This window comes from Ciconia boyciana, chromosome 1 (assembly GCF_034638445.1).
Source record: "Ciconia boyciana chromosome 1, ASM3463844v1, whole genome shotgun sequence".
NCBI classification, from domain to species: Eukaryota; Metazoa; Chordata; class Aves; order Ciconiiformes; family Ciconiidae; genus Ciconia; species Ciconia boyciana.
Window position 1 is genome coordinate 200,358,810 of NC_132934.1, and position 25,522 is coordinate 200,384,331.

The 25,522-nt window shown below is 39.3% G+C and overlaps 1 protein-coding gene across 1 annotated transcript in view; it reads left to right on the forward strand.

Moving 5' to 3' along the window:
• The window catches only part of CRYL1 (crystallin lambda 1), a 58,705-nt gene that overhangs the window by 18,712 nt on the left and 14,471 nt on the right, over nt 1–25,522 (forward strand). Inside the window, exons 4-6 of the mRNA XM_072850526.1 lie at nt 9,795–9,956; nt 12,787–12,981; nt 22,519–22,624. Of these exons, the coding sequence (XP_072706627.1) occupies nt 9,795–9,956; nt 12,787–12,981; nt 22,519–22,624 (463 nt within the window). The remainder of the gene's footprint in view (nt 1–9,794; nt 9,957–12,786; nt 12,982–22,518; nt 22,625–25,522) is intronic.

The window sequence follows — 25,522 nt, forward strand, 5'->3', positions numbered from 1 at the left end:
AGGGAAGATATAAAAGTGAAAAAGATGCAAGAAATAATTAGAAGGACTGAGTAAGAAGAAAATGCATAACAGTAATGTCATGAACCTTTAAAAACAAGGTATGCCTTGATGCATATTTTTATATTCCATCTCCTGGGCATTTTTATGAAGTAACTTGTCTTGATTGGTGTGCTTTGCATCAACTTCAGGAGGAAATCAGTCTGTTTTTTTTTCCTCTAAAATTGAGTATTCACCCAGTTTCACTTCTCAGAGCTTTTCTATGCTACTTAGACTAAGTGCATAACCTATAGCATTTAGGTGAATGTGCACTGCAAGCTTCTTGTACCACTAAAAGCTTTAATTCTGAAATAACTTTTCCATTACCTAAAAACGCCATGGAGACAAATTAATGGATACATTTGTACTATAATGTCCCTGGCATGGGACTATCATGGGTGCGGTAAATGTTTCTTAATATTGTGCTCTTAACGTTCCTGCATAAATACGTGATGACTTTTGTCCTTATGTGACTATTGGGTACTGAATTTATTAGTATTCCTTCCACTATTAAAAACAGATTTGAGGGGATGTGTGTCTAGTTCCTAAATAATGTAAGCTGAATAGAAATCAGTGCAGCACTTGTATGATCTCTTACCACAATGCTAGTAAAATGAAAACATGTCTCTTTAAATGCTTTGCTTTGGAACAATTTACTAACAGAATAATAAAGTTTACTAGCTCTCAGAGGAGGATGAAGATGACTAACTATTGGTAAGATCTTAATCTTGATGCTTGAGCTACTGTGTATGCTGGTGTGTTGTGAGGCCTGGCTGGGCTGATTGAAGCTGGGCATGGAGGGTGGCTGAGAGGTGATCTCTGAACTTGTCAGTTCTGCTGTGGCATGGGACAAAGCAGACTGGCAAGGGGGTGAAATTCAGCTTGTAACTTATACCTCGTGGTCTGAGGTATTGATCCCCTTTTGTTTTAAAGGAACTCTGCCTAAAAGCCTTAGAACAGTATCTTCCCCCCTCCCTCCCTAAGAGAGGGTGTGCCGCCCCCCCCCCCCCCCGTTACACCTGCAAACTCTTTTGAACTGGTGATAACAACACTAATAGATCTTCAGCCTGGTCTCTCTTATATCTTGCTGGCTCTTTTATCTCTCCCAGTTAAACATACTTAGAAAAACAGTATTACCAGCTTAAAAACAGCTTTCAAAAAGTCTGGTGGTGCCTCAGAATGGGAAACCAGCATTGACTTGGTAGCCTTGACAGCAGGTGTCTCATATCTCCTGTCATAAAAATTTGTCTTTGATTGTCTGGTACCAGTTTCTGCTACTAGCTTTTGTTTTACTTTCCTGATGGCTTTCAAGAACTCTTTTACTTCTGGGGATGAGGCAACATCTGCAGACAGCAATGGGTGAAGATGTCTTCAGCTGCCCTGAGCTCATAGGATAGACAACCATCCTGGTTTGGAAGCTGTGTTAATGATATACCTCTGTAAATACAAAGCTGCTGGAAGGTACAGTGTGCAAGCATTGCAGTAATGTGGCTTCTTCTGGACTGGTCACTGGTCAGCTTTGAGCACTGGACAGACAAACATGGGTCTGTTTGCTCTCAGCTGGGTAAATATAATCTTAGGCCTGGTTTTACCCTACTTATCTTAAATACTGACCTGAGGCACCAGAAGTGATGTTTTGGCTTCTGAGGGAGCTGGTTTTAAGCATGTGACCTGACTTGCCATCTTTGTAGAGGTTTTGAGAACTCTTTTCCTGATTTTAGGGTTTGAAACAGTCTGATCTCAAAGACTTGCTGTAAAATATCAAGTCATTGTTTGAGTTGAACTGAAAGACAATGTTTGGGTAAACAGCTTGCCAGTGTCACTGCTATGGTGCTGCTGCTGAGTGGACTTTTGTCCTTCCAAACTTTTTAACATTCACTCCCCATCTATGCTGTGTATCTAACAACTGGTGTTGTCTACCATTACAGACCTGAATATGGTTTTGGTCCCCATTACAGGAGGTAGTCATTGCCGTAACTGTCATCCTGCCCAGCAGTTAATCTTGCTCTTCAGGTTCTCTTTCAGTGCTCCCTGGTCTCCTTTCTAGGGCTGTATTGTATTTCCATTACCTTTCCTAGATCACTTTCCCTATTTTACAGGGTGGGTGGGATCACAGTAGAAGAAAACAGAAGATCTGAATCTTTGAGAAAGGATGTGGGGAGGAGGATGTCAATCAACCTGTTTGAGATCTTACTGCCCTTCCCTAAGGGAGCAAAAACGATCTTCATCTCTTCTGTAGCAGCCTGATCAGCTTGTCTGTCTGTCTTTCGAAAGTTTTGTGGGACACATGAACATCATGGAAAAAGTTGGATCTCTTCATGGCGTGATAATGACACTAGATGAAGCAAAACTTGCCTTCATTTGTTGTATGTGTTTTAAACAAAGAACAAACAAACAAAAAACCCGTGCAATCCCCCCCAAACCCTCCCAAATCTGCAAGTTTAACTCTGATTTTAGAAAATGTAGTTCTGAAAAGCTGTTTTGTATTTTTGTATTAAAGGTTGAACAGACATTTGTAATTCAATCATTTATTCTGAGCAGTATAAAATGGCAGTAACTTGATATTTTTATTGCTCCAGTTCCTTAACAGAGTATGTTTCTGAACTGTAGGAAACTACAAAATCTTTCCATCTAAATGCTGGATTTCACCTCACCAAAGTGTTATTTACTTGTGACAGTATCATGTGGTAGAGTCTTTCATGTCACTCAAGAGGTAGTAATTTAAGAAGCATCAAATTTCATACTGGTATGAGCTCATAAATTCAAGACAACTAAGACGTTACCCCTTTAGATTTGAAGTGAGTTATAGCCCTAATTTTTTTTTTTAATTAGATTAGCCTGAAAGTACTGGTGTTTTAACTGATGCTTTTACAACTGCTCCGTAATGAGCTTACTCATCTACTGTCCTTTAGTTGATGGTTTTGAATTCTATTAAAGGTTTTCTGAATATGAACTTAACACTGTTCTAAAAGCCAGGCACTTGTAGATTTGCTGTAAGACACTTTTATAACTATATTTTGAATGGAAGTTTAAACAAGTTCAAACCCTATGAATCAGAGTTAAACTCCTATGGGGGTTCCCCTCCCCAGTCCTCTACTGCTCAGCAGCACAGCATCTGAGAGGATCCCACCTTTATCAGAAGACTCACCTTTACCTTTGCTGCCCTACCAACTACAGAGTTATCCAAAATCAGGCTGCAAAGGACTTCAGAGGTTACTTAGTCCAACCTCTGTCCCAAGGCAGGATCACTCATACCTAGACAACTGTCTGTCAAAAATGGGTTAACCTGTTCTTAAAATCCTTGTGTGATGTGATTCCTTCTCCTCCCCTGTGTTAAGCATTTTACTTCAGTGCATACCTACCCCGTAGAAAGTCTGTAACTGAAGCCCCAAGATATGAGCATATGTGACTATGCCTTTCTATTTTATTTACATTTTTTTTATAATTGTGTTAAATGGTGATAAAGTGGCCCTGTCATTAACAAATTGCCAGTATGCTCTTCAGTTAAAGGAGCTGCTGTCCTTATCCTGCCTTCTTGCCCTTGGCTTACAGGATACCAGTTCTTGTTCAGGTTCAAAATAAAGTCTTGGTTGCCAAGGTTGTGTGGCTTGTTTTGGGCTAACTAGAGTTGTTTTGCATCTAAGGAGTCTTTTGTTGCTAAACATTTTTGTTAAAGATCTGGTATTTGGACATGTGCTTGAAACCATCTTGGTGGAGGTTATGTGCCTAGGTATGTGGAATGAACATCTGCAGGGGGAAGAGGGGCAAACAACTTGATGAGCTTCTGTTCCCTTGTGCGTATCCCATATGGTTTGGGTTCCTGCATCACCTTCAAGTCTTTCAGGGTCAGTCCCACTTAACCTCACCTCCCTGCTGTAGTGCACAGTCAGGTTGCTCCCCCCGCTTTCCCTGTGACCCTAGCTCCTGGGGCTTGAGTTCTAGCCGTGCTCTAACGTAATCATGTCAATTATCAGAGTCTATGCTGTTGGTTGTTTTTGTGAGGGTTTTTTGCGTTTGTTTTTTCTTTTAATCTTCCTCATTTTAACTGATCAAAATGCTGACACCACACTGAAAGGTGTGCAGTAGCCTGGGGACTCTTTCAGTAACAGCTGTGTGTACATCTCTGTTTCTGTGCTGCATCCCAAACACGTACAGTGGTGAGCAAGAGCATGTGTCTCCTGCCCAACTGCTGTCCCTGCCTTTACCCTCAGATGAGGTTAATAACACTTTCTAAAAGGAGACTGAAGTAAATATGTTTTTCCCCCACCATCTTTGCAGTTTAAAAATGATGCATTTTTATTTGGTGCTGTGTCTTAATTAATATCCCGGTATACTGGTATATCCACATGCTATCTATCTTTAAAGTGTCTCAGAATAACAATCTAAAACCACTTCACCATTTTGAGGGGGGAGCATGATGGAAAAATCCAAAATACTTGCAGTCAAGTATTTGCATTTGAAATACATAATAATTTTGTGAAATTACCAAACCTATTTAACGCATGAAAAATTTTAGACAGCTGAGCTAAATTGTAATGGTTAACAATAATATCAGAAGCAAAATTGATATTCTGATGTAATAATTTGTTCTGATATTAAAAATACCATTTTATTTCTCTGCTTGTTTTGCTAGCCGAACTCCCAAACTCTGCAGTCAAAATGTCACATTTTTTAATTGCAGGTGGTGTAGTTCCCCAGGTTCATGTGCATGACTCTTGTTTACTGAGTGGAATGCACATCAGTGTCTGGCATGGATATACAAAGAAAAAAGCTCTGGTTTCCTTATGCACCTCTGAAGGTGCACCTTCAGTCCTCCAGAACAGAAATATAGACCTAAAACCTGCAGGAGAAGACCAAACTAGCATGTCAGTACAAAAGCCTAAATAGAAATAATAACAATTAGCACTGAAATACTAATGATAGTAGTGAGCATTTTAAACACTATTTTGCTTAAAAGAAAATATGACTTTGATATGGATCCTATAAAATGATGGTAGTGACAGAAACACAGCAGTCCACATGCATCTGCAAGTGGAGCAAATAGATGCAGTCTTGCTTTGATAACTTCAGTAACCTCAACTTTGCCAGTAGCATTGGGGGGAACAGAATTGATTGTAAAATTGCAGGGTTTAATTTGCAGAGAGATTATTTTAGCATATATACTTTTTCTTTCTGAAGTCAACTAGTTTTTTACAATAATCTTTTCATTATTATTTAGGTGTGGTAAAATTATATGGAATTGTTGTATTTGACTGTACAGTCACTAGTAATAGTGCTTCGAAATCTGTGTTTCATTTAATTAAATTTCTAAGTCTCCTTTTCAGGTATTTTTAATGTCTGTCTTTAGATAACCTGAATGCTGTTTAAAATCCACAGGTCTGCTTTATGTAGGTTTATGTTAATCAGGCTTTGTTTTAGAAATATGACATTCTAAAGTGACTTGGTAGATTGAAAATAACACAATTATGCCTGAAGTCTTTTCTGGGAAGTTCTTTTTGTAGTGGGTTATAACTACAGAAGATAATGAAAGTATTTGTATAAATGGATTAGGCACCAAAACTTTCAAAAAAGCTGCTTTTCTGAGATTCAGAACTCTTTGTCTCTTAATCCTGTGAAGATCTTTGTATTCCTACAAAAAGCTGGACATGTGGTTCCTGTTGCAGGAGTGCTGACAATCTGTGTCCAGCTTGTGAGATAGTTCAGTTGCTCTGAAAGCTACTGCTACATCTTCATTCTACGAGAGGAGAGGATTGCTGTCACTTGACTCTGGGAACTGTTCTACAGAAGTGCCTCAAAATTGTCAGCTAAATCACAGCACTGAAAAGCTGAGACCACTTAAAATGCTGTAAATTGTATGTGTATAAATAGAGGAACAGAGCCAGGATTTGTTGTTTAGAGATTCTCACTTAACTGCAGATGATGAAGAGTGTCCTTGTAGCAGTCAAAGTGGTTATGGCTTCTGAACAGTTTACCTGCTGCTTGAAGCCCTATTGAGTTTACTGGGAAGAGGGAATTCACGGAACCCTTGAATTTTCTACGTCAGTAGTGGTTAGGGCAGGGCTACAGGGCACTCTTGCTTTACCAGCTGCAGCATGGCAGTGAAGTACAGCTTTTGAGGGTTAGGTGGTGCAAGATGAAGGTAGGAGAGGAATAGCTGCCTAGAGTATTTATTACATGCTGTGAGCTAGCATGTACAGAGCTCTGCCTCTGTTTGAATGAGGGGCCAGTTGAGAGCTTATGGGTCAGGATTAACAGGACCACCAATGTGGAAGACACTGTGGTAGATGTCTGCTACGGACCACCTGATCAGGAAGAAAAGGCCTTCTTCAGACAACTGGAAGAAGCCTCACATTTGCAGGCCCTTGTCTTCATGGCGGGGCTTCAACCACATCAATATGTACTGGAGGGACAGCACAGGAGAGCACAAACAATTCAGGAGGATTCTGAAATGCATTCATGGTAACTTGCTAACACAGGTGGTTGAGGAGCAGAAGAGAGGACATGCTGTGCTGGACCTCATACTTACAAAAAATGAAGAACTGAATAGAGATGTGAAGGTCAGGGGGAAGCCTCAGCTACAGTGACCATGAGATGGTGGAGTTGAGAATCCTGGGAGGAGAAGCAAGACAAAAAATGGGATCACAGCCCTGGGCTTCAGGGGAGACAACTTTGGCCTGTTCAGGCCAAAATCTGCTTGGAAGAATCCTGTGGCATAGGATACACTCCTGGAATGAAGAGGGGTCTAGGAGAGCTGGTCTAGGAGAACTCAAGATTGATCTATCTTCACTTGCAGGAATTCACATGATCATAAATCTTCATATGAAGATTGCCAGGGAAGAAATGTTTTCTTGATTATGTTTTGAATATGCAGCAGCCAGAATATAGTCAGGAGGTGGGAACTCATCATTGTGTAGCTGTGGCTTTCAAACTTCATTATTCAGCAATTCCTTATGCTTGGTGACTACCATCAGACTCCATACTTGGTATTGAGAGGGCTCGATGCTGCTCCCTGTCACAGCATCTCCAGATCCTCTTACAGAAAGTGGCTTGCTTGTTGCTGAATGGTTGATAATCTTTGACCTTCTCCATGCCAGTTTGAATCTTTGGCTCTCATCTTATACAGCCATGCTTGTATAGGACAATACTGCTTATTTTAGGACCATGTTACTGCATTGCAGGGCTTTAGTTCAGGCCATGCTTTGTTTCTTTCACCTCCCAGTGCTAATAAATCCATGGCCTTGGCAGCGATTCCCATTGCTAGTGTAAGGAGAAGATATTTTGCAAGATAGTGTTTTGGAGAGTGTTTTCCTAGAAGGTGGTACAGGTGAGTTGCTACCTTGGCATATCTGAGAATGGATAGGAAGAACCTGGGTAGATGCCAGCATTTAAATATAGGTAAATGAAGTTGTGCGCTTAGATGAGCATGGATGTATATGGGAGCACAGATGGTGGGAACAGCCTGTACAAAAACACAAACACAATTTAAACAGGTAAAACTCCCTAGCTTTCCATGTACTGGCATTCAAGGGGTTGTGTCATATGAGTGCAACTTTTTAATTAGGGGCAACTAGACCTCAATCACCATGTCTGGGTATCGGTGTTGTCTACTAGGGAGAGAGTCTAGTATGCGTTTATCTTTGTATAGTCCTTTAAGAGTTCATAGGCTGGTCAAGTAGCTGCTACGTGTTCTCTGAACATGTATTTGAATAGTGTAATGCCTGTTACCTTTAAGCCTTTAATTCAATGCAACTCTTCCAGGAGGTGGGTTTTAAAAATTAACAACTGTCATGTTCTGATCAGGCTGTTAAAGATGTCTAATAAAGTTTAAATTGGAAGTCAGATTAGTAGCAACCTTGTTCAGGTGCTCAGCCCTTGTAATAAAGGTGTACTGTTCACTGCAAATGAGAAGTGTGATCTTCCCTACAAAAAGGGCACAGAAATATAGAGTGTCACTTAAAATGCGTAGAGGTGTATGCTAACCTTTTTGCACAGATTCTTTGAGAGAGACTGTGGTAGCTTTAAAACCAAAGTGTCTTATCTGCTCACTGTTTGATCTTCTCTTTCTCAGGGTAAACAGAATAGCTTCAGACCTCTCCAGGCTCCGTAACTGACAGCAAGTGAGGTTCCTGTTTAATGGATTGTTTAAAGTTTAATTTTCCCCCTGTTCTTCAGGGAATTGGTGTCTCTGAGAAAATAATTGCATGCTTGATGAGGACAGAAACTTTATTGCAGTGGTCCAACAATCTGGATACAATTGTGACACTATATGAGAAACTTCAAGCAAATGGCCCATTCAGAAACCTTACGTAACTGGCAGGTTTGAGTTTGCCTTTTTGATTATCATCTGATGTGAGAGGAGGCTTAGAGTTTCAAGTTCACAATAAACCTATTCAGAGCAACTCTTTTATTAGCTTGAACAGTATCTGCAGAGTTCTCTTCATCTTTGGCTTTACTAAAAGAAACTATTTAAACTTAACCAACAAGCAGGGATCCTGGAATTATAATCAGAGTATCATTTTGTTTTGATAAGGCCGTCTATTACTGTGGGCCCTATCTGGAGTTCTTAAATGACCCCGTTTATCTCTTCTGCATCATGGAACTTTTAGTACTGTTCCATGCAACTTGCTTATTTTTTAAGACTTCAAATTACTTTTAACCCATTTACTGGGTTAAAAACTCTGGCCCTGGGCATTCCTGCCACAGAGTCTGTCTGAAGCTGCAGGTACTAAATGTAAATTTTGGATTATATTAAATATATAGCCTCATGTGCAGTTCAGCATAACAGGAAGGACAGAATGAAGTACTGATAGGTGGGAGAAGGTTAGAGTTGGAAAAGAGCAGGTATTTTCTGTGATTTTTAAGGTGAAAGCTGAGGTTTTGGAAGTTTGGGATCCTGTTTGGATTTTTTTAAACCCTTCTAAAAAAACCAGAAAACAAGCTGGCTTTGTTCCCCTGTTTTCTTCTCATAGACTGAAGTCTTTCCTGTTGATTGTGGAATCGACTGTAGTTATTCTCCCATGTCCTTGTTTCTTTCTCCCACACTGGTGGACTTCTGCATGCTCTCCTTCAGGCAGCTCCTGGGGTTAACTTTGAAATTCTAGTGACTGTAGATTGTGGCTCTTGACTCACACGTGAAATTTCACACAATATTGCAGAGCTGAACATGCTCAATAGTTCTGGGACAAGTTCTGATAGCGTGCATTCTACTTCAGAAATCTTTCTCAGAGCTGAAATGAATGGAGATATTTAAGCTTTTTAAGTGTGAGGGTCACTGAGAGGTGTTTCAATGCAGGTTCCAGAACTGTACCTTGGAATCTCCTGCCATAGTTCTGGAGATTGTAAATTTGTCTCCTTTTGAGATATACCTATTCATTTCCATCTTGTCTCTCTTTGGGACACTTCTATCATGTGAGATTCTCTTAAAAAAAATGGAGACCAGGTCTTATTCCTCCATATTGTGTTATCTCTCTGTGTGAGTAAAAGTATATATTTTAGACAAAACAGAATAATTTGGTTTGTGTTAAATCTCCTGTGGTGTGTGGTGGTCCATCTTCTGCTATAAACTCTTGGGCTTTTCATTTCTTTATGTGCAGGAAGGTATTTTTGTGTTATGGCTCACTGGTATGTTTAGGCTGATTTAAATAGATGGTTTGTGCTGAGTTCCTAGGTGTCAGGGTGGGATCAGTGAAGTCTGAAATACATGGATAAATACTATTGAACTAGAAGACTTCTAATACTGATTTTTGTTTTTATTCCAGGAATGTATTCCGGAGAACCTGGAACTGAAAAAGAAGATTTTCAGTCAGTTAGATCTTATTGTTGGTGACAATGTTATCTTGAGCAGCTCGACCTCTTGTCTCTTACCCAGCAAACTGTTCACTGGCCTTAAACATGTTAAGCAGTGTATTGTGTCACATCCTGTAAGTATGATGGCATGTTTTGTTTTTGTAGTAGTAGTAGTAGTAGTACAGATGTTTAACTAAACTGCATCCCAAAATCTTCCCTGCAGACTGAGAGATATAGAAGGATATTTGGAGTGCTTGTGTGCCATCGTTAGTGTGCAGGGGCCTGACTTACCAGAAAAGCTTTAGTTTGGTCATTCTGTGAGCAGCGGCATCTACTGAATTGAGAGGATGTATGCATGTTTCATGCCGTTGACTCAAGATGTGTTCTGTGTAAGCTGTTATGCTCATATTGTTGGTGTTACTCAAACTGCTGGCTCTCAAAATGTAGGAATTCTGTGTTTTGAAGACAAACCTATAAAATTCCCTACTTTCTTCTTGTGACATCATTAGTCTTTTCTAGTGTCCTTTTTCAGCTGCTGTTGGGTAACAGTAAGGATCCAAAGTGAGCTGCATGTACTTGTCAGGTAATGTCGATGAAAGATGGAAGCTTTTGACTCTGGTTTCCTCAGACTTCTGATGCAGAAGCAGTATGCCTGGAGAGGAAAAGCAAGTGGATGAAATGGAACAAATTGTACTTGGAGCTGAATTTGCATGCTTTGTGACCAGCTGGGACAGGGCAGCAATGCAGAAATGGCATGACTAGAGGTGGCAGCAGAACCTCAAAATGCTAAAGGGCACCTGTGAGCCTTTGTAGAGGTCTACGTGGGGCTGCCAGGCAGCAGTTTATCACATCTCTTCTCAGCATGGAAGAGCATTTTGTCTTCGTCACTGGGATTCTTCTGTTTTCCACTACTCAATAGATAGTGAATTTGTTAGCCTAATGTTAGTCTGGTGTTTGACAGATCAGTTAAGAGCACTGTTGTTATGAAGGTTTGCAGTATCTGGAGAAAGGTACTGCTCTGTTGTCTGCAGTTTAGTAGCTACATGTTGTCTCTCCAGGGCATCCCTCAGGGTGTAAAGTAAATCTCAGTTCCCTGGGCATGCTCAAGGGTGGCAGTGTGAACACAAAAATACAGCACTACTTTACTGTAATGTCTCTACAGCTACCTGTAGCCTAATGCTACAGTGTCAAAGCATTTGGTCAGTCCCTTTCTGACACCCCTCCACCACTACCATTGTGCCTTGGGGTGACTGGGAAGCAAAAGGAACAAAAGGATTGGTTTATTTCTGTATAATTATTTTTCATCCCCTTTTTAATAAAAAAAAAAACAAGTCAAACTTCAAAGTATGTATCTGTGCCTAGGTTTAGCCTTTTTCCAGTCTAAAATTCAGTAGTTCCTTATCTCTTACTTCCAGGGTTGTAACTTTCGGTACTGCAAGAGAACAAATAATGTCTCTTCTAGACTTTGTATTAAGTAACTATAGCTATGAATTTTTTTTATTGTCCTCGGTGTGCTCATGAACAAACCCGTGTACTCCCCGTGCCAAGCTCATGAAATAGAATATTTCAGTAAGACGACTGTCAACACTAATCTTGGAAGAAATTTATAATAGCCTCAGTCTCTCTCAATAATTAACTTGTCCTCTTCCTGATTGGAACCTGTGATATACTTAAGGGTTAGAAAAGCCTTCAGAGAACTTCTTGGTGCTTGCAGTGGTTTGGGTCTTGCTAAATTGCCTGGCACCACACCTATGATGGTGTCCATCACGCTGTTCTCAGCATTGGTGGTGGCACTGCTGAAGAGACTGATGTGAGAAAGGTTATGTTGGAACACAAGGCACTTTAAAGGGGATGAAGTAAGTGTGTTACATCCGTAGTTAGAGCAGACGTAGCCTACAACAGGTTATGCATTGGTCAGACCCTATAGTAAAAGGAACCATGTAAGTACTGAAAAGAAAGAACATACAGAGAGGAAAGACTGCTTGCACATTGCTGTGACTAAATCCTGTACTTACATTTACGTGACCACAGTTAAGAGCAGTTGACTATAAGGGAGGATGGTGAAAGAATCAGTGCTTAACATTGACATTTAAAGGACAGTAATTATTTCTGATAGTAAGTTATGATATGTTAGCTCCTTTTATTGCCTGGAAACTAGACCGGGAGCTGAGTTTAACACCTTAAAAATATGGCTGAAGGACTGCTGCTTTTGGAAAGAGCATGCAGGTAGTGTTACTGCCTGTAACACTATGACCTGAAGAACTTTTAGCTTTTTCTCGGATGTTCTTTAGCATTTTTTGTTTATTACTTCAAAAATACATTACACAAAGGCCTTGACTTGATGAGAAATTGCACTTGGGAAGAGTTGGGGAGAGGTAATTTTTTTTTTTTTTTTAAAGTAGGCGCAGTGTTTGAAGGTAACCTGTTCTGCAACTTTTTCGAAGTATGTTTTATGTGATATCTGTTACTGTATTTAGCATATATTTACAGGCTTGGGCCAGTAGCAGCTTATCTATTAAGTGTTGCATCTTCCAGGTGGTGTTTAGCAATAGTTTTGTTATAAAGTTCCTGAATATCTGAAAGGAAATGCCTTGCTTCATTTGGAAAGACGGGTGGTGGCCGTGTGTCTTACAACAACAAACAGCCTGAATATTGAGAAAACATCAGTTACTCAAGTCAGTATAAAGTGTTCTAGTACTGTTTGAGTGCTATCATCTTTTGTGTAGCTCCATGAACTTTGCTGGGGTTAAACAGAGTTAAATTTAATGCAAAATTAATTATTTTTTAAATTTGAACTAATACACCAGCTTTTATTGCATTGGTGAAGTCTTCCAGGGTCTGAAGATCAGGCTTACTGTGTTCACTGGAAAATATCCACACTAGTAGCAAGCTATAAAGATGCTTTATATTAACTTGTTCTGTTAGTCTGTTAATTGACATTCTTCTTTTGTGTTTCTTCTTGAGGTAAATCCACCTTACTTTGTGCCGTTGGTTGAAATTGTTCCTCATCCAGAAACAGATCCTTCTACTACAGAAAGAACATATGCCCTGATGAAGAAGATTGGTCAATCTCCTGTCAAACTAAACAGAGAAATTGAGGGGTTTGTTCTGAATCGGCTCCAGTATGCAGTGATAAGTGAAGCCTGGAGACTTGTGGGTGTATGTATTTTTTTTTTTTCCAGTTTCTACATTCACTGCTGGTTTTGTAGATGTGACAAGCAAGATTGTATATTTAAATTTCCTATAAATTTGTGTCATCTCTGTTAAACTGTCTCTTATGAACATGAAATATATATATTTACATGTAAATTAAAAACAGTAAGAAGTAATGTCAGTTATAAATACCTAAGACGGAGAAAAATGAAGTGATATGATCATAACAACTATCCTTTATCCTGCTTTCTTTTCAGAATACTGTCATTTTCAGGACAATCAAAAGAACAATCTTAAAAGCACAGAAATCAAAATACTGATTTTTCTTTTTTCTAGGTTGTCTCATAATTTCCTGTTATTTTCTGAATGTTGCTGGCCTATTGTACAGTGGTTATGAAGATAATATTTTAAATGGTTTTCTCTTTGGCCTTTCAGGAATTACACTCATAGGTTCAACAGTTATTTGATACTTGTAATTAAAGACAGGTTTCTCCTCCTCCTGCCCATTCAGACTTGTAGCTGAGAATCACTTGTTTGTGCCCCTTCAGCATTTCCCACAGTTACCTGTTCTGTGCTGCAAAGTCTGATCTTTCATCAGGAAGAGCTGAATTATGAGTCTGTTGCTATTCTGTTGAGAAGAGATTTAATTGGGCTTGATTAGGGCTTGCTTTTTTGTCATGGAGAGTGTTTTGATTTTTCAAGCTGTTTAAAACAACCTTGCACACAAATATAGGTAAAGATCTTAAAACTAAGGTAACATTAACAGATTGTAAACAAAGCAACTCTTTTTCCAAAGCAGTATCTAAACATAGTTGCTGAACTGATTTTGCTTACCTCTAGTTAGCTTCCATAGCAACACAATACAACAATATAAAGGAGGTGGTGAATAATAATAAGTAAACCAATATTTTTAGGAAGGAACTGATCTTGTACTGCAGATGTTTCTTTAAACTAAAAAAAAAAGGTTTCTGTTGTTGAAAAAGTTAATACAAAGTCTTAAGTGTAGGATAAGAATACCCCTTCAGAAAGCTGTAATCATGTTGAAAGACACAGGATAGAAAGGATAGTAACCTCTAAACTGTTTTTTTAAACCCTATTAACCCCAGATGAAAAAAAGATTTTGAGAATAAAAATGTAAAAATTACTACTAAAAGTGTGAACAAGGAAGGTACGTTCATGGTGGAAAAAGCTAACAACTGCAATGTTCATTGTTAAGGAGATTCCCACACTGTAACCTTTCTTGAAAGGAAGAGATCTGACATCAAAGTAGAACAAGTCATGCTAAGACAAGAGTTTTGGGGCAGGAAAGAGTAAATGAGTAATGGCAGACTGTGAAGGAGAAATGGAACTTATGCAAGAATCCCAAAACTGAAATATGAAGTTGGTGAAATACTCATTTAAGCACCTTTTTACACACCAACTAGCATAATACTGCAGAAATGGAAGTTAGTACTTCCATCTGAGCTCTTTTTTAAAAGAGTTCAAAGCGTTGTTGGGAAACTGTGGACCAGTAAGTCTGATAATGTGTAGGCATATTGATACAATACCCTTGGTCAGCACAGGTTTTTGAGGAAGTAATGCCTCAAAAATCTAGTAGGATTCTTTCATGTCTCTGAGAGGCATAAACTGACTTGTGGAAGTCGCTGCCATAGAAACCTAGGATGCTAAAAATATGAGTGGGTTCAGGGAATGCTTAGACACATTCATGTTAGAGGGAGATCATGCAGAAGCAACCTCCAGCTGTCGTAGTCTCAAAGACTGGACTGCTGGGAGCTAAGGCAGTACATATCATTGAAGGTATCACTCTGTATTTGGTTTCGGTTAGGGAAGGAGCGTAAGAACACTTCAAGGGCTACTATCGGAAAAGAGGTATTAATTTGAGGTGAACCCTTAGTATGAACCTGTATGGATGCTTTTTGTGTGGGTGATGGTATATGAATAGTAACAAAATAGTGCTTGAAGCACTAACAGATAATGAAAGTTGCTTTCCTTGTGCATCATCGAAGTTTCCAAGTTGTTCTGTTTTTGTATAATTTTATTGCATTTCAGGCAAATAGACATTTAAACTGTAACAACTTTGGCTGTATTTCCATTCCAAAAGCCTGGACAAATACCAGCTATCAAAGGTGTATAGTTTCAGCTGTGTGGCTTCAGGCTACACACTGCCTTTGATGGGATGAGAATCACTGCAGATAGGTGAGAGCTGCAGGCCTGGGACAGTTTGTGTGTTTCTACTGTTGTGCTGCCAACTTAGTCATTTTTATTGCAAATCATGTTCTTTTGGTGTTTCCACTTTCAAAGTGGGGGAAAATACTTCTTGCTTCTGATTGTTAAGTCACTTTTCAGTCCTTACTGTTGAAAACGTCAGCCTCCCCAGCTCTCAGTCTTTGAGAGGCTCCTAAAAATCAAGTTTTACCCACATTGATTCCTTCTGGTAACAAAAGTTTTCCTTACTCTAAGAAGCACTGGAAGATAAATTACAAATATTAGCAGAAGGGACATATTAATAAAGCGCTCTTGTCCAAAATGACCACGCTATTAATCCTTTTGTGGTTAGATATGTAAATTGCATGTACTGGGTGAGGCAATCCAAGTCAGCTTGGATGCAGAACACAGACATTCTTACGAAATTAGTTATGAACACTGTGGTATTTTGATGCTAATAATTGTATATTGCTTTTGACTATTGTAAAAGAACAACGAGACAGAACCATAAAACATAATTTTAAGCTTACTTGTTTTATTAGTGGTTGTAAAGGTCTGAACAAGTATCTTTGTATGCCTACAGTTACATGTCATAAACTGATCAGTGCTTCTATTTCTGTTACAAGTTTTCTTTAATTTTAACATGGTGAGTGCTTGAGAAAAATCTGTGTTGCCACTGGAGGACTACTGTATTTGCACTGCAGTGTATCAGTTCTTTGCCACATAACAAGGACATAAATATTCCAGATATAAATGCTACATGTGGACCAGGAGAGAAACATAGCAGCAGTCTCCAAGTGTTTTGAAGCCACTTGCAATGATCTTAAATCAGCCCCTTTATGTAAAGAATTGTCTGTTTTTTTGGAGGACATCGCTGAGATGCAAGCTTGAAAGCTCTCATCTGCATCCTCGCCTCAAAAATATTTATAGTAATGGCAGGGGAGTGATCTTATACATGCACATGTGTGCACATATACTTTTATCAAAGTCCAAGTTCAGACACCTTTGCATGGACAATCTTTTTGGTGTTTTGGGGGTTTTTGTTTTGTTTTGTTTTTTGGTCAGTTGAACTTATTTCATTCAGGAAACTAGTGGAAGCTTCTTCAGTAGAAGTATTAATGTAGTGTTAAAAAAAGCATTGGTGGTAGGACAGACATGCAGGTACAGCTGTACTAACAACATTTATCTGGAAAACTTTATCACACAAATGGACTGAGCAGCTTGCAGGATACATTTTAGTTCCCAAATGTAGCTCGGCAACTGATGACCTGCCAGTGTCTCTGTTTTCTTTAGCAGTGCTGTGTTGGGATGTGTGAGGGTGAGGCATGGGACAGGGATCATATGATGGGAGAAGGGCTCTGATACAGAGCGTGAACATGGGACTGTATAGAAAGCAATGTGGTAAATATAGCTGCTTGCATGGGGATGATATGTGGGGCTCACCAACTTCTGCCATGTGAGTCCAAGAGCAGGAGACGCTATAACACAGCCAGAAATCTGAGGTAAGGCCCTGTCAGCAGGTTGGGTTCAGGCTCAGACTCCACATGGTGCTCAGCTTGCCTGTGGGCATGGATGCTGCAGCAGAGAGAGAAGCATAATTCAGGGCAAAGTGATGAAAGTAGCAATGAGAAACCCAGATATTGGGATACAGTTTGTCTTTGCCAAAAGTGCTGGGGTCCCCAGGAGCATACGCAGGAAGGCTGGGATTTTGAAGCTGGGCACAGAATGAGTGCTGTGAATGCAGGACTGGGCCAAATGTGGGAGTGGGAAGTACAGAGTTAAGGTGGTGAAAAATTAGGAGGCGTGAAGGTTGAGATCTTGATTTGTAGGAAAGTAGGAGAATGAAAACTCATTTCGAGGCATACAGTTGGGTGCTGAGAACTTTGGCCATGCGGGTAATTAGGAACGTGGATTTAACGATGCAGACATTTGACTTGACAAGAACTTAGAAAAGAAGACCACAGATTAATTTATGGGCCTAAAAGATGGATTTCAAGCAAGTACTCCCCTTTGAGGCAGGAGTGCTACAATGAGATTTTTTGGTTTGGATCCGAGCTAGTCTTTTGTGTGACAAGATGTCTCTTTGAATGTCACAAGTACTTGGGCAATGCAGGTGTTTGTGGCAGGAACTTTTTGCAACAGTTACCTCTGTCTCCCCATACTCCACGTTTATTCCATGAAAATGCAGATACTGGGAACACTCTAGTGTGTCTCTTTAAGGCCATGTATCAGAACTTTCTGTAGGACCACATAGTATGTATGAGATTGATGTTCTTGTAGGTTTCTTATTTATGTTTTTAATTCTTAGGTCTCTGGTAGAAGTGTTGCAAAGCTGATTATGATGAGAGTAAAAGATGTACTGTAAGATGTTGAGGTTGAAGATCCTTATTCCTCTCTTCTCAACCCTAAATTTTGATGATATAAGTTTGGAACCATTAGAATAATGTGTAGCCAGCAATAGGAAAAATATCTCAAACAGCTTTCTCTGTTATTCCCTGTTACCATTTTTTTACTTTTTTGTGCCTACATTGACAGTGGTCACTGGTATATCTGATTTTGTTCATAACTCCTTGGAGCAGAGACTTACTGCTTTTATTTGCCTGGGAAGCACCCTGTGCGCTACTGACACTACTACTTTTGTACTTTTACCAGTACCAATACATTCTATAGTAGCTTGGGATTATGTTGCAAAAGTTAGTTAAATAGCTTGACTTTGTCTTGTTTTGAAGGTAAAGTTTTGATTGACTTCATCCAGAAAATAATAACCAGTTTCACCAACGCTTTAGATCAGAAGTCTCAAACCTTGCTCTGAACATCTAGGACTGTCCTTTTACTGTGGATTACTGAGTGGAAACTTCTGTTGGTGAAATATTTTTCTAAGCATCACCTGGAATTTGCAAGGAGGTCATGAAATACAGCAGCAGAGATAGTGAAGACAACATGGCAATTTTTCCGCCCTGATCTAATTTAGGAGTTTCACCTGCTTTTAAGAACCTGCTAAAACTGTTTTGCATGATGGATCATATGATAAGTGTCTTCAGAGTCTGTATTTTCCTCTATAAGCTTTTGATACTGTCTTAATGTATTTTTTTCTTTAAAAGTGGGTTTTCTTTTAGGTTATAGTAATTGCAACAGACAAGAAGAATGGGGCAGTCCTGCCATTTTTCTTGATCTTTTGGAAAATATACAGTCATGGTTTGGCTGTGTGTCCATTTTAGTTCATTTTCACAGCAATCAGGTGCATTGGCTTCAGTCCCTGATTTACATACCTCTCCCTTCTCAGGTGACTAGCTTGGCAGTCCTTAAATGTTGGCAAGACTTTCTTAATTCCAAATTCCTTATTATTAATAATGGTATTATAGTGTTATCCAGAGAACCTTTCCAAAAGATCAAAGATAAGGTAGAGGGTTAAACACCTAGTTATAGTGCCCCATAAAAGGGGGATATCATAAAGGGACGTTTAAAGGGTCAGGGAGAAAAATAGTGTTGATACTAAGTGTTTCTTACAGGGTGAGGTGAGTAAGGGTGCCATGGAAGAAGGAAGATAAAGGCCAGCAAAGTAAGGAGGTATGAAGTGTGTAGGACAAGTTTCTCAAACACGATGAAATGCAAAGAAATGGAGCTGGTAGAGGGATCTAGGAGAAAAGTCATATGCTCAAAATGACAGGACTGGAAAAAGATCTCATCAGGGCGTGGATCGAAGTGACTTGATTAAAATGATAGTGAAGAGAAGGGTGTAACAAGTGCTGCTGAGGGAGAATGCGTGTATTTGTGGCAATCAGAAAAAATACTGGATTTTGGAGATACAGAGGATGAAGTGGCAAATTTGGAGACAGAAAGTATGTGGCCAGGGAGGGAGTGGAGTCCAAAATAACTTTATAGACAGACTGGAGGGAATAGGAGAACATGATGAATTGGTAGTATCAGAAAAAGTAAAATTGTTTTTTTGGCCATGTCACATTTAATATGATTACAAACCAAGTCAGTGACAGAAGTTACGATGTCGGTGTGACTCACAGATGTAAAGACTGTTGATTTAAAACCAAGCAGGTTGGGTCAGGGCCTAAAGGTGGAGACTGCAGAACCGCCACAGGTTTTGGGAAAGGAGAAAAGGGTCCCTGTATAGTGAGAAGCACTAATAAAATACCCAAGGAGCATTAGGACAATACTGTGGCATCCTAGGAGATTAAAATCTCCAGGAACATGAAATTGTGGTATATAAATGGTGTCATAAGAAGTGTGGAGGATCCTGAGCTAGTCTAGATCTTGAAGTTTGACTGGCCATTGGGGTCACTGAGGATTTTTGAGGAATTTATTTTAAATTAAGATCTTAATTCTGTAGCTGTGAAAGCTTTGGGTGAACTCTAATGCAATTCCTCTTCCCTCTGACAAGTGCTCGGGGGGAAGACTTACAAGAAGGGTTGCCCAGGATGACGAGGATGAAAAATCCCCTTGGGAAGATTGTTTCACACCTAGACTTAATGAAACTGGGTTGGAACTCTTTCTTGTTTACTTCTTAGCATAAACACTGATCCTTGTGGAAGGCACCTTTCTGACCTTGCACCCACCCTGCTGAATCATTCGACCAACTTATGATCTCCTTAACATAAGTGGGAGTAGAGTTATTCCCTAGGGGAAGATAGTCTAACTTGTTTCTCATTTATGTGTTTTTCATTTCTGAAGAGAAAAAGTAAAAGGCTTTTCTTTAAGAAGGTCTATATGACAAGGAGAAACTGAGCTCACATGTATAGAATAATATATCCCTCAACTGGAGGGATCGGTCATGTTTTCCTTCTGGTAGCAGCAATTTTTGCCTTTTAGCAGCTGTAACCATAAAATTACAACTATAGTCAAAAGGCCAAGAGCAAAGCACTCATCTCATGATTCTGAGGGCACCTGGTCTTCAAATGTCAGTACCAAAGCTGGAGACTATGGTATCAAAATAAATAAATCAGTTTTTAATTTGAAAATTAATTTGCAGTGATTCTGAAGTGTTTCAAGAGCCTGTTAACTCTTTAACGTTATGTTTACAGTTTTTAACTGCTGCTGTGGTTCAAATGCTTGTCTGGAACTTGAGGTTAATCTTTTGTCCACAAATCCATGTCAAGCAGGAAAAAAAAAAATCGCTGATCAAGCACAGCTTTACCAGCATAACTCATTGTTTAGATGGAGCACTCCCAACAGAAGAGCGCTTTAGTTGACTTTGCTGATGTTGTTCAGAGTAGTTGTGTTGCCATGTCAGGGGAAAAAACTTTCACGGAATGTATGGTGCCTGTGTTAGTTACACTGATGATGGTTCTGTAATCTGAACGCTGTCTGAGGTTTGTGTTTAGTCCTGTCTTTATGCAGACCTTCCTGTCTGCCTCTCGATGAGTTACTTCACCATGCCTGTGCCTTACCTTTAAGTTGAGGAAAATAATGCTTCCTTATCCCTGCCATTTTATGTCTAATTAAATTGTTACCAGAGCTGTGTGTTCCATATATGGTGGGTAGATCTTAATGATTACGTTATCATTTCCTTTTCAAGGTAGAGTTCAAAAGCCACCTGCAACAGGGATTCAGCTAGGCTTATTTTTGATAGGAGCAATGCCTACTAACAGATCGAGACTTGAGGCTGAGTCTTATAAAAGGCTCTATTTAAGCCTGAGATAATTAAACTTGGTGTCTGTGGCCAGCTGTAGAAGTTATGTTGCTCCTTGGCTTATAATTTTCTTTTAAAGTAACAGTAGGTGATGTAGTTGATGAACACAGGGAAGACACTGTGGGTGGGATTCAACTCACTTAAGGTGGGATTTCTACAATGTAGACATTGACATCCAAGCTCCTTGGTCATCTTTCAGTCAGTGAGGAGAATTAGGCCCTTTTAGGACACAACTCATCTTACCTATTCTAGTTGCCTGCTTTAGGATGCTGGTTTCTTTTTTTCTCCCTAGTGATTATAAAGAGACTCTAGATGTCTAGCTCAGATGTCAACGTCTACAACAGGTCAGGAGAGCTGTCCTGCATGCCCATAACTCTAGCTGATCACTGTGATATGAAGGAGCATTCAGACAGGGCCCTGCAAGAGGGAGAGTTAACAAAGATCTGTCTTTGGCCAAGCAGATGAGTATACATACTTGTATTCTGCAGCTCAAGGGGGCTTGTGGAGAAGGAGGCACTGAGTAGGGAGACCACCTCAAGGTAGGGTGAGAAGACAAATTAGAAGCAGTTCAGCTTCTCTTCCACCTTCTTAACCAGAAGAAAATGTTTTTATGTCTCTGAGAATAAAGAGGACAGGTTCCTGAAACCAAGGTTTATCTGATGGAAGTGGTTAGAACAGGTCTTAGTTCATTCATATCTTTCTGGTAGGTGGAAAACAGCCTAATATAATAAATATTATTCTTCTCAAGTAAATCTGTAAGGTAATGAACTGTAACTCATTTTTTTTTTTACAAGCCTTCGTGTGCTTGCCCTAACCTGATGGGGGCGTTGGCTTTCTTGGAAGTGCTACCATGTGGGTGGAACAGCAGTGCTCAACTTTTAACAGGAGAAATACTTCATTTTGCATGCTCCATATCCTGCCAGCTCTGAGATGTGAGGCTGGCAATGAACTCGAGAACCTGGGCAGGTTGAGGCTGGGTAGGTTGAATGTTCAATGAGTTTTGTGGAAGGGAGTGGCAGCTGCGTTGCCTACATGTTTGGTACCAGCCTTATTTGCAGGTGGCCTCAGGGGTAGTACCCGCTGCTGCACACCGATTCTTCCAATTGTGACTCTGCCCCAAAATCCAGAACTAAGAGAATGTGAAGGGAGGTGTAAGATTTAGCCAAAACTCCTATATTTAAAAGGGCTGGTATAGTACTTGGATTTGATATAAACTCTTTTGGTCATGTGCTATTAAGAGGGTCACGTTTGCTTTGTGTTCTCTGATTCTCAGTTTCTGAGAAAAAAGTATATTGGTTTACACAAACAGGTCAATTTAGTTTTAGTACACTAATTATTGTAAGTAATAAGTATCAGGCAAACTAGTGTGTACAAATAGTACATATTGTATGAAAAAGTGCATTAGTTTATAAATTTAAAAATAAGATACTGTCAAAATGTATCGAAGTGTATTTGGATTATGAAGTAAAGTGATCTTAGAGATGTGAATGAGTGTTTATACTGAACCATAGGAAGGCTTGCATAATAGATGGACATTTCTAGCAAACAGTTGTGTTTCTGTTTGCAAGCTAACTGCTATTTCTAGCCTTAGTTTTTATTACTACTTTAATTTTTTAATTATATACAAAAAGTGGGCAATTTTGCATTAAAACCAAATATTCACAAATCTTCCTTCCTGTTCTACTTTTGCCACTCAGGAAGGAGTAATATCTCCTACTGATCTAGACCTTGTGATGTCTGATGGATTGGGAATGCGATATGCATTTATTGGACCTCTGGAAACCATGCATCTTAATGCAGAAGGTAGGTAGTTTAAAATGATATGAATATGAAGAGAAGGCTTACATTGCACAAGACTCTGGAAATGTTATCTAACAAACCAAGTTAGGATTGCTGCAACTATGACTCGTCTCCCTCTACTGTAATGATAAGAAAAGGAAAATTTATCTGAAACTTGAGGTTGAATGGAAGGAAATGGGTATTGACTATCCTATTGTAAGTAATAGATGAAAGATGGCAAATCATTGAAACACTAGCTGTGCCCTTCATTTTTTCCAAGATTTGTCTCAGTGCTTTGCAGACATTGCTGTACCAATAGTTCAGGACTGTCTGAGTGTCAGGAAAAGAAAGTATTGAAAAAGTTCATCTGATAATCCAGTGTCAACAGAAACTCGCTTTCCATAAATAAGTGCCTTCCCCCCCCACCCTGCTCCAGAATTTGTAGCAAAGGCTCAGTGTAAATATCGCTGGAGCTGGCTTGCTTTAAGCTGCCTTAGATTCTGAGTGCAGTAAAATTGCTTCTGTCCGCAAAATACTGTGTGTACAAAGTTGACTTGATAAAGCAGTCAAGTAACAGTTCAACATCTGTCTTGCATAATCAAGACAGATTTTTAGGTGTTTTTGGAATAGTATACATGAATCCCAGCTAAATAAAAAGTTAATTACATAAAATGAAATAAAAATTATGGATCAGGGTTACAAAGGTTTGAGCAATGAATTTAACAAAACATAAAAACTTCAAGAAGTGAAGATCAACTAAATATATTTTTAGCTCTTTATATTATGGGCTGTGTCTTTATTCTGGTTTTGTATGGTCCCTGACATGGTAGGCCCCTGCTCCATTACTGGATCTTTTAGGCACTGCTGCAATACCTAATAATACAATAATAAAATAAGAAACCAAGATTATAAAATATCAGTGCACAATTAGAAGTGTTATTTTATGCCTACTTGTTGGTTAGTTATTTGGGAGAAACTTATGTCTCTTAAGGCTGACTAAGCAATTTTGACATGAATGTGGAATTGTGGATCCTCCACCAGATCCTCCTACACTAGCTCCTCCTACCCTCCTCCTACACCAGCTTGCCAGTTTGGTTGTATATCAGTAAATTAAATGTCACAAAGTGTTTGCTTTTGTGCATTGTTAGGTAAACAACGGCCATCCTCTAAATAGAGGCACCTTCCTAAAAGTTTCCCTCTTCTGATCTATTAGTATCTGGCAGTTTCCAGTCTTTCCTAGTGATTTTAGGCTTTTAGACTTACTCAATATAAACCATATACATTCTTTACATAGAACAGAACAGATGCACGTAGTAGTAGCCTTAAGCACAGCAATCTACCTGGAGTCTTGCAGGCCAGGGTTGTCCAGTCCTGCTCCCACCACTCCACTAAGCTGCCATGCCGTTCTCTCCAGGAACCGTCCATGCACAAGGTCTTCTGTCAGAGTAACTTGCTGAACTGCCTCTACTAAAATGTAAAACCAAAACAAAATGCTTGTTGATACCAAAAAATTTTTAATCCATTTCAGAGATGAAATCATACTTGTGAATCCTTTTTTTTTTTTTTACTCCATGTTTTAGACTCCCTAATTCTAAAACAATGTTTACTTGAGATGAATGGAATCCTATAAGTCATCTGGGTTGGTTTTGATGCTCTTCCTGGAGTGCCCTTTGGCATTTGATGTTCCATCATGATCCAGCTTAGCTTCCTTCCTCCATCAGGAAGTATTGTTACAAAAACATTTCTGAAATTTCCCATCTCAAACCAGTTTTAGGTAACACATGCAACTGGGAGGTTGCTTACTCATGGCAGAGATTATCCAGCTTCTAGATTTAATGCTACCTTCTGTTAGGAATTTTAGTATTCCGGATCAGAGGAAGAAAAATTATGAAATATAATCCAAGAGACTGGTGAACTGGAAGAGTAGTCTTGTGGTGGGCTTGCAAAATACAAAACCAAAATATACCTGTAGAGTTATTTTAACATTATATAATACTCTGGATTAAAAATAACCCTAAGATAACATAATTAGTACACTTGTGGACTGGGCCACTTACACAAAAGCAGCTTGTTGGCTTGTTCAGTAACTTGGATTGTGAGAAGTATTGCTTCAATCCCAGTCTTGCAGATGCATTGTCTCTGAGTCTAGAGCTGCTCCTGTTTACGTGCTGGCAGGCTGACTCAGGCTGTTGCTCTCATCAGAGACAGTTTAAATCAAAATTGCTGATGTCAGGACACATGATAGCTTATGATCATAGTTCTGTACCAGTGCCAACTTCTCTTTGGTTGCCCAGTATTGCTTCACATAATATGGAATAGCACGGATCTCCTCTTGATTGCCCAGGACAACCCACTGATGCACTGTACTAATAGTGTCTATTTTTTTAATCAGTGAAGAGAAATGGAGGTAGAGATAAGAAACTCCCTCTATCCTGTTTGTTAGGCTGTCTAGCAGCTTCACCAACTTCACAGCAGCTACCTTTCTTTACAGCCATAAGATATTAATTACCCACAGTCTTAAACTCTCTGCTAACCAGTGAGGAAGGATGTTGGGGATGCAGGAAGCATGTGAGAGGAAAAATAGTGTTATTTGTGGGAGACCCTAGAAGATGGAGAAGTCTTCTTTTTTTGTTGGGGGTTGTTTTTTTTTTTGTAAGGGTGATGTGATTTTTGTTTGTTTGTTTTGAATAAAGAATATTATTCCAACGATTTTTTTCTGAGATCAGTGTTATTTCTTTCCCTGTGGGATACGTACATCAAAATCCTCCCATGAACTTCCTATGTGCTAATGCCAGGTTTCCCCCATGTTAGTTCTTACATGCTTTCCTCCATATTCATAAGTGGTCCTATCAAAAGCTATTATGCAGGTCACTTTAGATTACCTGTTAATCCATGCATGAATGTTAGGAATTTTGAATATAT